The 14705-nt window shown below is 36.8% G+C and overlaps 1 protein-coding gene across 1 annotated transcript in view; it reads right to left on the bottom strand.

Annotated features, from left to right (window-relative positions):
- The window catches only part of LOC139730398 (E3 ubiquitin-protein ligase TRIM37-like), a 42563-nt gene that overhangs the window by 16592 nt on the left and 11266 nt on the right, over positions 1 to 14705 (bottom strand). Inside the window, exons 3-4 of the mRNA XM_071641260.1 lie at positions 9485 to 9525; positions 677 to 796 (exon numbers count right to left, since the gene is read on the bottom strand). Coding sequence (XP_071497361.1) covers positions 677 to 796; positions 9485 to 9525 — 161 coding nt within the window. The remainder of the gene's footprint in view (positions 1 to 676; positions 797 to 9484; positions 9526 to 14705) is intronic.

Genomic DNA, 14705 nt, shown 5'->3' with positions numbered 1-14705 from the left:
AAGTTCTGCTTTAATAAACAAACAACAATTAAATAAGATTTCAATATTGGGACTGAGCTTTTTTCTGGGTATGAACTTTTCAAAGCTGCGTGTGTATTCCACACTGCACTTGATATAGCAAGCGTACTCTGGAGACATGTCAAGAGATCTCATTACTATCAGAGGATTAGTAATGCCAAAACAATCACTTCTTACATCCATTGCGCTATTCATTTCATAATAAGATTTACAAAAGAAAACATAACAACAAATTAGAAATATATCACCATGCCAGCAACATACGTTTTTCATTTGCAAGTAGGGATTAATGTACTGACAGTCCCCAATCCATGTTACAACTTACAGGCTTCTATTTCAATATCTAATAACAACAATAAAATCTTGCAGTCTAGATCTATTTTGTCTTAAAAGTGAGGTTCACCTCCATTGTACAGTTTGATCACAATATCCAATACACTTTCTGAGAATTACTTCATTTTTCTTCTCCTTTTTTTTTTTGGGATAAAGATTTTGCATAAAATTCAATGAACACAATGTGATGTATATGAGGTCAGAACAAATGGAAACAGACTGTGTGCTGCATGTCAGGTAAACACAGTGGCAACATGACACCAGCTGTTTGGCCAAGACATGTCTGCCTGTGTGGTGGTCAGCGGTCAGTGGTCAGGTGACTCACTTGTCTTTGTCCACGTCGTCCTGCTTGCCCTGCGGTGTGCAGAGCTGCAGCGTGTCCAGCTGTTGGGTCACTTCCTCCGCCCACCGGCAGTTGACCAGTTCGTGCAGCTGCAGCGGCGCCCTGGACACACAAAGTAGCGCAGGTGTGATAAAAGAAAGATTGGCAATACTTATAATACAACAATAATGATGACGACAATGACAACGACAACGACGACGACAACGAAGACAACGATGACAACAACAACAACAATAATAATAACAATAATGATAATGATAATAACATGAATTTATGTTGCACCAAATCCACTCTATAAGAGTGCTCAAAGGGCATTATATACATAAATACATACTATACTATCGGTATACTACCGGTTGACATGTCAGAGCATACAATGTACATTGAATAAATAAAAAAAGGATTAACAGAAAAGAGAAATTGATTTCAGTATAAACATACACATAAACCAGCCCAAGAAGTATAAACACACTATAGCATTTTTTGAGCAGGCTTTCGAACCTCGAGGAGGCTCTGAAACTCACCCACAGTATAAACACGGTATAGGGTACAGTATCTGCTCTTGCGAATAGACTGCCTACCATTACAACCATGTACTGTAACTACCCCAACTTTGAATTCCTCCTTTGACACATTGCGTGCTGCTTGCTCTAAATGCTCAACATTCCTTCCTGCTAAAGGGATCAAATCATCATCATACACGCCACCTATTAATGCAAGTGAATATATACATTCATATGGTCTATGGTATACACATAAAGTGCCCTACACAAAACCTGTCAATAGATTCATAGGGGCCTATGGCACAATGAAAATCATGCTACACATAAATCAATGGATATCTGCAATAATTATGACCATATGCAGCTACAGACCACTGTATACCTCTCACTGCTGTTCCATGCCCATAAAAATCAATCAAACTACACATATGTACATTTGTATGCGCACACAGACACTCTTTCACTCTCTCTCTCCTCTACCCCCTCCCCCCCCCCCCCCCCATCAACTGACACACTGTACATGATTAAATAATTCATGTACAATCAGTGGATAGGTACAATAATATTCACATAAAGCCTCATGAACAGTTGCATTAGCCTGCAGTGCTAGTGCAGATTTAGGACACCATCGAGAAAGCATGCACAACGCAGTTGGCACTGCACGTACTGTATCTAGCATCCACTATCACTGTACTGTGGCTTTCATTTAGTTGCCTATTGGTTGAAATTGAATTCAACTATGATACTATGAGTGATTATGTTACCTTTTCTGGTAAGGAATGCTAACTCCTAAATTGTATGCTTTCATGTAGAGTAACAACCCCCCCCCCCCAAAAAAAAAAAGAAGAATAAATAAATAAATGAATAAATAAAATTGTAGATACTGGTTCAGATAAAGGTCAAGAGATTCTTGACATTTTGATTGGACAAAGCCAGTGGAGTAACATTAGTTACGTTCAGACGGCAGGCCCTAACCTCGAGGTTAGGAAACCTCGAGGTTTCGCTCTTGCCCCCTAACTACGACGTGTGTCCACACGACGAATCTTAACCTCGAGGTTACGAAACCTCAAAGTTAAGCTTCTGCCCCCCGTAACTACGAGTGGGTCCCACTCGATGTTAAAACCACAAAACCGGAAGTTTCAGCCCACACTGCTAACAAGGCGTCTATTTATTCTTTTCTTGAATAGTCGAACCCTGTCGGACTCGCTTACGGGTACTCTTTTTCTCTGTCATGGTATGCAGAGATAGCACTGCACTGATGACTTTATGCCTTTATGAAGATATTCGTCGAAAACATTTTTTTTTAGCGTCGGAGAAGAATATAGAATACAGTTTGATAGCGAGTTCGACGTGTTCAGTTTCAGAGATCAAGCGCATGGGAAGAAAAGATGATGTTGTTGTGTCATGCGTCATAGGTTTTTCACGTGTGGTGTATTTGTGGTGTACGTTTGGGAGGTTGACCCGGAAGCAGAGGGAAATTGTGGGGGCCGGAGTTTACGGCGAGGTCACTCTTAACTTCGAGTTTGTTGTGTTTTGTGTCCACACGGTGCTTAACTACGAGTGGGGACCCCCCGCGGCTCGTGGTTAGAGCGCTAACCATAAGATTTCTCGTGGCTTGAAACTTCGAGCAAACCTCGAGGTTTGCTAACTACGAGTGCGTCTTCACGGTCCCTAACTACAAGCTCTAACCTCGAAGTTTCCTAACTTCGAGGTTAAGGGCTCCCGTCTGAACGTAACTATTATGTGAAATCCATACACAACCATAGTGCATTGAGAATCATGTTTCTCAATGGGATTATTCTACTAAATACATTATTCCCTAATATGTTTACAGTGCAAAAGCATGTAAAATTTTACATTAAAAAATGTTTTTCTAACACTGGCAAAAAAATAAAATGTACAAATAACTGGAAACCCCGCTGACCACAATTCATATCAGTGGTGCCTTGCGTAAGCATCAAGATCTTAGAATCCTACAACAATCATTCTTGACCGTACAAATTTGTACAATCTAAGCTAGGTAAATATACAATCATGACCTGAATCAGGAAAAAAAAAAAGTTAAATCAGATATTAATACAAAATATTTGAGCTCAAACATTTGAATTTGTCCCAGAATGCTGTCTGTACTGTCAAGTACTCAAGGTTGCAAATGTGGCTACTACACTTTTTAAAGGTGACCTTAAAGCCCCTTGCTAAAATTTGCAGATGATAAAATAAAAATACACACATATTTAGTGCTTCAAAAGTGTTCTAAAATGTGAGCTAGGGATAAAAACAACCAACATGAAAAATGTTCATCAGTATATTCAATGTTTAAGTATTGTAATATACAAAATGTGAACAATTGCTTTATGAAAGATTGTTTCTAGCATTAAACCATCACTATGACGGTTGAATGAGAAAATCCTTGTATTTGCAGCTTTCTTGTGAAATTTTTGTTTGGTAGGTCGTAGGGTGTTTTGTGAACAGAATTTTATAGGCATCAAATACGTGATAATTCAAACACACATTTTTTTTTTTTCTTTTAATTACTGCTCCAAAATTTAAAGGTATTGTTCACCATTGGAAGTAGTGATTAAATGAATGTTCGAGTTATCACATTTGATACTATACCAGTATGTGTAGGTCAGTTGTATCACAAAACATCCTACCATAAAATTTTGCAGTAAAGCCTAACATACAACTTTACAAGGAGATATCACGTACGCCTATTTTTCTCAATAAACTGACTTCTTTATATAGACTTCTCAATAGATCATAACAGACAGTTTATTTTAGAAACAATCTTATTTAATAACCTATCGTTCACATTTTGTATATTTAACAATTATTTTTACATTTGTTGTTTTCATCCTTAACTCACATAGATCTGAGAACTATTTTGAAGCACTAAAGCTGGATTTTTGCTTCATCTGCAAATGGTAAATAATGCCTTTAAATTGTGGCTTTAAAGTGATTGGGTGAGCTCACAGACAGTGATGACAATGTCTACCTATTTACCATGTTCCATGGTGCCAGACTGGCTCTCAACACACTCTAAACTCTCATGACTCACTGTGTGCAGACACTGACTTAGTATCTGATGAACCACAAAATCAAAACAAACACCTGCTGACAAACAAAGGTTAGATATTAGAAATATAAAACTCTTTTTCAAACAATTAGCAGACAGAATCAAGTCAACATCAGCCCCCGTCTTGCTAAAGATGCCTTTCACACATTGTGTGTGAGACAGAGTGATGATGTAGTAAAACAAAGATCACAAAGCAAATGGGGTACCAGTATTAAAGACACTTGTCTAAATTTTCTTGGCCCTTAGTTAAAACTGTTAAAGAGTGACAGGGAATTGCATAGATTTCTGCAAACAGAGCAACAAGATTTTCAGTCATCCTCAATATTGCAAACCCTAATTAAAAGATAACTGCATGTATCCTGAAATCGTCATTGGCATTAGACACACCAAACCTATAATTTTTTCTTCTTTGTATTATGTGTGTTTTAGAAATTTGTATTCAATTTGTATATCTTGATTGAATGTGGACATTTACAATGTACACTTGTAAATCAAGTCAAGTAAATCAAACAAACTTATATCAAAGACTGTACACACACACACAGACATAACATACCTTTTACAAAAGAGTTTTCAACATAGTCTTCATGAAGAAAACATATCCTGGCTAAACTCTAAATCATGCCTTCATGTATACACTCTTAGTTCCATGTTAGCTCTAAAAACATGCTGTTGCACGGCTCTCCAAATATATTTGCCTGTGATATGGATGAAAAATTGGATAATATTTCCTGCAATTACTGCAACTGCTGCAAACAATGAGATCAGAGGAAGAGGAAGGAATTCTTCAGAGGAAGGGAAGTAAGGACTAGACAAAAAATACTCGTGGTATTCCAATATCTTATTGTTTGTGCTCTTTGACACTTCGATGACCCCAGTTATGTCAACTAGTCTATGCCCATCTCCAATTAAAGAAAATAAAGTATGAAAAAAAAGGAAATAATAATGGCAACAATGTCATTCATTTCCAATGGATTTTGAACTCTCTGTGAACTCACTGAGTCAGCCCAGTTACACCCAAACAACCATTACTAGATGCTGTACTTCTGTGAATGACACACTCACATTGTGCAGAGATATCTCCCTCCCCCCCCCCCCCCCCCCCCACTCATGACACCTTTCTTGCAGAGCAAAGCATAGAGTTTCTTGATCTCTGCAAAACTGTAGCTGAGTGAAAATACTGGAATGCTACTGTATCTGACGACTACATGCAGCCGTTCAACATGAATGAAAGACTGACCTTTTTATACTATAATGACATAATTTTCTTTGAAATTCCATGGCAATAGCACTACAGGTTACATAGATTTCCATGCATAACGACTGGTAAACACAAAGTACATCTTCTTTTTTGCAGTGTGGATGCAAATGAGTATTTATCAGAAATATTTCTCTTTTGTCAGAAGAGCATACTATTGCTTCTTCATTATGAGTCAATTTCTCCTTTCACGACTGTTACTTGTTTCTATTCAGTCCCATTTGTGTGTGTGTGCGTGTGTGTGTGTGTGTGTGTGTGTGTGTGTGTGTGTGTGTGTGTGTGTGTATGTGTGTTTCCTCTCCCTTTTCTCTGTTTTTGTTGTGGAGCAATATACTGTCTTAGTCATTACTGCACTGTATATAAATAGGAAGGTGGGCCAGGAGCCCTGATATGAACTACAAATGTAGTAACAAACTCAGTGACACACTTCTACTACATGGTGATTGGACTGAAACATTTAAAGACTACTGAAATATTCAAACATGATATCTCATTTAAGAAACTGCGTATGGACTTTATAGCAGTTAAGAGCATTTTATAATCAAAGGGAAAACTAGATATTGAACAGCTGGAAAGATTATGTACACATTAATTATACATAAATCAGAATATTTTGTACATGTGTGTTTGTGCACGTTCATTATGTATATAAATGTTTGCATGCATAAAAATGTTGATGTGAATGAATGGATGTACCACACACAACATGAGAGAGTTTATGACACATTTTACCCTTTGTCTTTTACAAGAATCTACATGTACAATACTGTTCAGAAATATTGTTTTTCACTTTTGCATTAACAAAAGTTTCCTGTTTATCTCCACTGCCCATATCCATGTGAGGCTGAAGGGGGATAGCGTCACCACCCCTGAATGGGCTATGTTTAATCTCAGCTGATTCTGCCTTCCTGCAGAAAATTGAGACAATCGATTGACGCCCATCCAGGGGGCTCACCAGATCTCGAGGTCTCTAAATTGTGATAGCCTCCTGTACCCACCTAGCTTGTCCTAGCAGGCACTTTGGAAAATTATTTTATTACGTGATCCGAGTATCCTCTCGGATCACCTTCTGTATCTGTACTGATTCTTTGTTCTTCTTCTTCTTCTTCTTCTTCTTTTTCTTCTTTCTCCTCAAAAGTTGTGCAGAGGTAAGCTCAGAAAGTCCTCTTCCTATCAATGTCAAAATTATACCATGTATGTATCATGTCCAAAAGACGACAAATCTAATGTATCATTGTGATCAGTCGACCGTGACGTCACTATGACGTCATTATATGAAAACACATTCTCATTCATATCTCATTAATGGAATGGAATTATTCAATGAAATTTACGTCACATATATTTCAAGTCAAGCACATTCTACTCATATTCTCAAAATTCATATTTATCCTTAAAGCGTGCGCGTACACGCGCGTTGAAATATTTGTATGCTCAAATCGAGCTCAATCTTTTTTTTTGCATACGTTTCAGACGATTTGGAGCATTTTTTGAAAAATTGAAAAAATTGGACGGACGCGTACGTGCGCGCACATATACGCACACACAGCTCTTATGCAATAGAAATTTCCCGTTTTTTCACTCTTATCGGATGCCTGAAATGTCAAGGAATATTTGTACCAAGTTTCAAGTCAATCCGATTCAATATGACGTCATACGGGCCCGTCAAAGTTGAAATTCCGCGCGCGCGTCAATGGCGATATACAGTGCAACTATGCCAAAAAACCACCAATTTTAAATCCGATTTTACTCGTCAGAATGGACGGTGACCCCCCATTTTCGTTACATATTCTGAAAGCTGATGAGTTGTATATATCATTTCATGGGTTGGCGATGCTGGAAAAGTGATTAAAAGATATCAAATTTCTTAATAAAATAAAAGAAGTAAATTTTCAAAATGACGTCATCAAATTTCAAGTTCACTCGAGCGTATCTCATTTATCCTTTGCCAATTTTTACCCAGATTTCAGTATGTTGTAGCTTACTAAATGCTCTTTCATTAATGTAATAACAACATTTTGATTAGATGACGGCATCACCTCGTAAAAATGGATTGAAAGTAATCTTGTCAAATTTGACCAGTTTACGTGTTATCTCTATGGGAGTGCAGTTTTTCTGGAAATGAAAATTGACATGACTATCTTTTTCGAGCACTAGCTCTCTTATGCTTCGGTGAATTATTCCCAGATTTTAATATGTTGTAGCTGAGACTTTGGGCTAACGATTATGTGCCCTTTATTTTTTCATACGGTATCGGGATCACGTCCAAAAACCTGGTTGAAATCAAAGCCTATCTTCGATGTATTTTCATATTTCTTTCTTTTTCCAACTTTCTTTGCAATAACTCAAGAAAAACATACCCTATCACCACCATATTTTGCACATGTTTAGTTCATGTCACGTACATCATTTCATAAAAAAACAATTACTTCATCAGATGCCATCTTGGGTATGTAAATTAAGGTCAAAGGTCATAAGTGTTTCATCCTGTATCTTTGTAAAAACATGTCCTATCTTTCCCATATTTTGTACAGGCAAAGACCATGTTACAAGAATCATTTCACAAAATAACCACTTTTTGCTCAGAAGCCATCTTGTCTGTGCAAAGTGGGGTCAAAGGTCATAAGTACTTTTTTCTCTATCTTCGTTATGACGTGTTATCTCTATGGGAGGAAATTTTTCTAGATGTGACAATTGACATGATTGTCTTTATCGAACACTAGCTCACTTATGCATCGGTGACTTTCTCCTAGATTTTAATATGTTGTAGCTGAGACTTTCGGCTATCATTGTGTACCCTCATTTTTTTTCATACGACGTCGACATCACGTCAAGAAACTTGGTTGAAATTAAAGCTTATCTTCGATGTACAGAGATATTTCTTTCTCTCTGCAACTTTCTTTGCAATAACTAAAAAAAAACAGCCCCTATCACCTTCATATTTTGCACATGTGTAGTTCATGTCACGTACATTATTTCATAAAATAACAACTACTTGATCGGACACTATCTTGGGTATGTAAATTAGGGTCAAAGTCACAAATGTTTCATCCTGTATCTTGGTGAATACATGTCCTATCTTTCCCATATTTTGCACACGTAAAGACCATGTTACAAGAATCATTCACAAAATAACCACTTTTTGCTCAGATGCCATCTTCGGTGTCCAAAGTGGGGTCAAAGGTCAAATATACTCCATTGTGTATCTTCGTTAGTATATACGGAATTCGGTACCAAAGATGGCAGGTCTGACTCCCTTTTCTAAATGAGAATCCAAACAAAACACGACCAATGTCCCTAATCTCAGGTGAAAACTGTATGGTCATGCCTTTTGGGATCAGGACTCAAATCATTGATTTCCAAAAAGATCGGATCACCTAATTTGTCAGTCTTGACAAATTCCGAGTCTAGTTTCCAAGAGCAACTGGACTTTGGAAATGCACTACCACACTGAGAGTTGAGAATAGATTCATTCTGTATGCTTTAAATCAAACATGGCTGCTGACCTGAGTCGTAAACTCTGGGCTTATTTACAACAAGGATGACAATGATGACAGTTCTATTAATAGCAGCTAACATAACAAGCCTGCTACACACTACTACTACTACTCCTATTATTACTACTACTACTACTACTACTACTACTACTACTACTACTACTACTACTACTACTACTGTAGTAGTAGTACAGTAGTTGTAGTAGTAGTAGTAGAAGTAATATAGTAGTACATGTAATTATGCTAATAATGATTATGATCATGACGGACAAAAATCCTCATCCTCCTGAACATCATAGCAGTCGAACTACTGGTAATAACAACAAAATGAACTACCATGGTATGATTATCAAACAGCAATTGTTGCTGATAAATCATAAATAAAGCAGATGAATGGATGCACAACTGAGAATGTCATCCATTTCATTCAGACTCATTCATTCAGACTCATCTCACCTGCAATGAGGGCACTGTGGCCGCTGCTCTGTCAGCCACCTCTGTTGGGGGAGGAAGAACAGAGAGAAAACAGAGATTCTAAATAAAACTACAATAACAACAACAAATCACACTGCAAACCTCTATTAACGCACAGGTCTGTCGTTTACCCGGTACACCTTACACTATGAACTGCAAAAACACAACTGTTAGTGCAGACAGACCAGACTGCTTATACGGGACAAGGGAGGAGTATTGGGGGGACGGTGGGGGGGGGGGGGGGGGGGGGGGGGGGGGGGTAAGAAGGAGAAACAAGGAGTAGGTGCATCAAGCATGGAAAAGATGAGACAGGGAAGGAAGAGGGAAAGAAAGGGCAGACAAAGAAGAACAATACCACATACAGGGTACAAAATCAAGATGAAAGAGGTAAGGGCAAGTCCAAGATAATGTCCCCTCAGATGCTCAAAATTCATCTTGATTTAATCAAAAAGTTATTGATATCATGTTGTAGCCAAAGAGTTAAATTATATGTTTCCAGCAAAGAAAATATTTAATTATGCAAATTTATGCAAGAAATATGGCCTTAATTTGCATAAATCAAAAACAAACCTTACGTATGGGACAAATTAAAAATATTCATCTAAAATCAGTTGAATTTGTCCTTGACCTAGTTCCTTTATGGACATGACCCCTGTATGAGCTAGTATAATTTCCAATAGGTAAGACAAGGTCAGCACATTAATTATGCAAATTATGCTCTTTCCCAGAACGAAGTGTCCCATACGTAAGGATTTGAGTATGTTTTTTTAAGTTTTTTCTGAGGATTTCCAACATTGACCAATCATACTTTAGGAAGTTCTAATTTATTCATTTTAACCCCAGATTAGCAAAACTAAATGTGGAAATTTAATTAGTCCTTCATCTTATAACTAATTAAAGTTTGCTTACGTATGGGACAAATGCCTTACGTATGGGACATTACATGCAAAGTGAATGGGAAAACCGCCTTTTGACATGGATGCTATATGTCCTTACATTTGTTTGGTTAATGGTTATCTTTGCACCTACTCTGAAGGATATGTCTATATATCTACCTCTCCTACTTAGTTGACCTCAGGGAGAGTGTAAGAACAGCATTATTGAGTCATTCTATGATTAAGAAAGGAAAATAAAGAATATTCATTTATACTTGAATTTTCTTATTTTCATTACAGGCTGTGCAGCTGGTCTTCAATTAACATTCCTCCTTTTAATATTTTGATATTGGACATTTTCTTAGTTCAGTTATAATTTTCAACTTTACCTCTCTACAAAATGACTCTGTCCTAGAGAATGGGATTCTCTAAGTGTCATTTTAGGTGCAGTACACTGTTCAGCATGTACTACAGGCTGTACAGCCTATAAAGGGAAATCAAAACAATTGTGCTTGTGGTGCTCATCAATGACAACATTACAGGTCTTACTGAAAAGAAAAATCACTTGAGGAGACAGCAGGTAACTTTGTCATTACTTGAATTGATAGCAAAGGAAAAACCCTACAAGAATACTTTTTATTTTGATATGATGTTTAATATTTCAACGGCACATCCTCAGAATACGTGTATGTCATGACTTATCAAGGTCATGAACATGATTTCTGAAAATCCTGTAAAATGAAGACTATAGTTTACATTTGCCATGAACCACAATATCAATACTGGTTCTGTGGTTGGAGTGCTAATAACACAAATTACACAAACAAATAGGGAATTCAATTTTCTTTTCTATATTGTGTTTGAAGAGACAGATGTGCTCTGAGACGCCTTAATCAACTCATACTTACTGTATACGCCGAATATTTCGCGAGGTTTTTATTTTCGCGAATTTCGCGAGTCAGGTGCTACTCGCGAAATTAAAGACACGCGAAAACATTGACTCTGCTCCCGATGTGAATGTGACGCACGCGTGTACACTTCTCCATTTAGTACAAGACTCCACGATCGCGAATTTAACCACTCACGAAGTCGTCGGGAATTCCCGATTCGCGAAAATTTATACTCGCGAAATATATGGCGTATACAGTACTTTGTACCCCACATCTACACAATTATCAACAAGCATTGCAATCTGTATGATCGAATTAGGTTATTAGAATTTATCAAACTTGTAAGTTTCAGATCAGTGAGTTACTTGAGTGTTTCATATCTAGAATTACATTTTCTCTTAAGATTTAAATGTACAAATGATAATCTTTCCTGTATCACTACACAAGCATGTATGTATGTACAAAGTATAAACACAAATTTTGTCGTCTTTGGTTTCATAGACCTGAAGCCAAGCAATTTGAAAAAAGAAAAGAAGCCAGCATTGGCACATGTATACATTCTTCTATCTCTTTGTTCTACCACGGCTTTTAAACTCTAAAAGTTTCATTAAAATTGGATTGATTTTGCAGAAGCTAAAATTCACATGGCAAAACATGATGATTACAGAGCAAAATTAATTACTCTTGTTGTTGTTGTGTATTGTGCTGCATTTCAAACAATTACAAAGCTCTATAAAAACTTAGACAACTTGCAAGGTAAGCCTAAAACTACTGAAGGTACCCACTTCAAACTGTATTTGCAAATGACACTGTACATGACATTTGATTTTACAGTTGAAATTATCAAGACTTTACAAATTAGTCATGGTACATGTGCATGTATGCTACATCAAGTTCGCAAGCTAGAATTCGCACATTTTTTTTTTTTCATTTGATAAAAAAATATTGACCAGAGTATTACAAATGGGCTACAAATAGAGTGTCAGTATACTGTATCTGTATGTGTAGACATCATGAGGACAGTGTTAATGCATGACGGAATCCAAACTAAGACATTTAATTGTAAATTGGTAATTACTTTTATTTGTATTATTTTTGCTTTTGTTAGGTATCTGAACCGGGAAAGTACCCACTTAGAAGTCTATTTCATTTGTTACATGTTGTAGTATGATTTGTGGAACTGAATATGACACTATGGGGAAATTTAAAGTCATTCCCATGAATACACTTGTGCACTAAAGACAAATGTCCCATACGTAAGTTCAGCCATGTCCCATACGTAAGGTGTACTTTCGTTAATTAAACCAACTTTATGAAAATATGCGCCATTCTTTTGCAGTGAAACTTTGCTGAAAGAAACTTCAGTATTGTACCTTCCTTCACTTCTAAACAGAACTTGATCAGTAAGGTACTTTCAGAGAATTTTCAATTCAAACTTTATTTTGAAAAATCCAGTTTTTCTCTGGTCCCATACGTAAGTTGCCATATTTTTCTTAATAAAATAATTAACCCAAGGTCAAATGACATCAAACTTAAACACAATATTCTTCTCAGGGCTACCAGTCCTCCTGATGATAAACAGTAAAATCCAAGTGCTCCTTCATTACTTTTCAGAGGTTTGAAATCTCTGAATGTCCCATACGTAAGGTGCGCGATATCTTGGACTTGCCCGTAAGAGGAACGAGAACACCATTCATTACAATACATGAAAAACCATACAACTGTGCGACAATGGGTAGCATTTACATTGTATATTGATACAACTGTATCAAAATGAGGAACTTCCTGTTACTATTAGTAATAATTCATACAATAGAGAGGAATAGAAATGTCCTAAAAATGTTTTTTTTGTTTTGTTTTTTTATGTGTGTCCGAGTGTATTTTGGAAGTTTCTTTCATCTTTTCTTTGTTGTCAATGCCCAAGGCATGTAGCAACTTCCTATAGAGGAAAGTGCAGTGACATCCCACCTGATACACTGTAGTTGATGTTGCTACCAAAGAGCAAATGCTCCAATACTCTACAATTACTTGTCATTCTGTTATGCCTCTGGGAGGATTTTTGTCCCGCCTAAAAATCTCTTACATTTCCCAACCAGTGGAAAATTTCCATACATTTACCCATTAATGAGTCAGCATGGCTATAAATCTCTTTCTCTCTTTTTTGATTAGCAAAAATAGATAAACAATAACAAACACATACAATAATCAAATAATCAATAAACAAATACAATAATTCAGCTATAATAACTAAGAATTTTGAAGCATAGATCTGCACAAGTACAATACCAGCCAGTTACAATTACATGAGACAAATACAGGTGTATCAATTTGAAAAGAAACATTTCCGACATTTGGTCATATCGGAAGAAAAATCTTTTGCTGATAATTTGGGTCTCGACGAGGTTCACTGAATTCTCTCTCTCTCTCTCTCTCTCTCTCTCTCACTAGCCTGCCATTACCACAGCCTCAAATTTCAGAAATGGATGATCACAATTCCACAGAAAGCGAAATGTGCTCATACAAATGCCGACAAAGTGTGATTGTACATGTACTCCACACTGCACGACAATTATGCTCAACAATGCAGACACCCACCGGAAGCATTGTGCCAGTTTTCGGATGTTTGATTTCACAGAAATGATCTTTGAAATCCAATCTAATTTCAACATTTTTGTTGCAGTCCCTAATGGAAGTAAGTAGAAACTTGGCACTTTATGTCAGCGACCGCAGTTTGCCGTTAAGGGGGGGGGGGGGGTATATGTACGAACACAAATCGTTCCCTGAAGTGCTGTTTGACTCCCGGAAACCCGATTCCAAAGAGAAAATGGAGATTAACAGAAGAGACAGTCTACTTTAAAAAGAGAGGATGTTGTTTACTACATTGCGTGCTTTTAATCCAGAACTAGATCTTGTTTCCTTATCTGACAGAAAATGAATTCTTCATGTCACCAAAAACAAAACAAAAACAAAACAAAATAAAACACAAACAGCTTGTGTGGTCTGTGATTTGTATTCTGCACCCTCAAGTTAAAACATTAACGATAGCGTGAGTTTCTAAATTTTCATTCCTTAACAAGAACAATCCTGTCTTTTCCTTCTTAATCTTTCTGGGTACATTGTAATACCCCAGCAGTGCATGACACTGCCAGTATAAACCCAACTACAAAATGTATCTATTATTTTGCCTGCCATGCATGGCAGTGAAACATACAATGCTTGTACTCACACAATTTGATTACCAGCCGACATTTGAGTTATACTAGGATTTCTTACAAAAGCTTTCTCTTTACTTTCAAATATGGAGTCTTGTATTCAAAATTTACAATTTCATACAATACAACAATTAATTCAAGTTGTCAATATTCTTAATTTGTCAGTAGATAAGGACTAATGAGTTAATGATTTTGACTCTTCCACCCTTTTCATCCCCCAAAAGTG

This window comes from Diadema antillarum, unplaced genomic scaffold (genome assembly GCF_040938485.1).
Source record: "Diadema antillarum isolate AM-2024a unplaced genomic scaffold, OU_Dant_1.0 seq00000310_RagTag, whole genome shotgun sequence".
Taxonomy (NCBI): domain Eukaryota; kingdom Metazoa; phylum Echinodermata; class Echinoidea; order Diadematoida; family Diadematidae; genus Diadema; species Diadema antillarum.
Note: the sequence above shows the minus strand (reverse complement) of the source record. Positions and strands in the feature narration are given on the sequence as shown.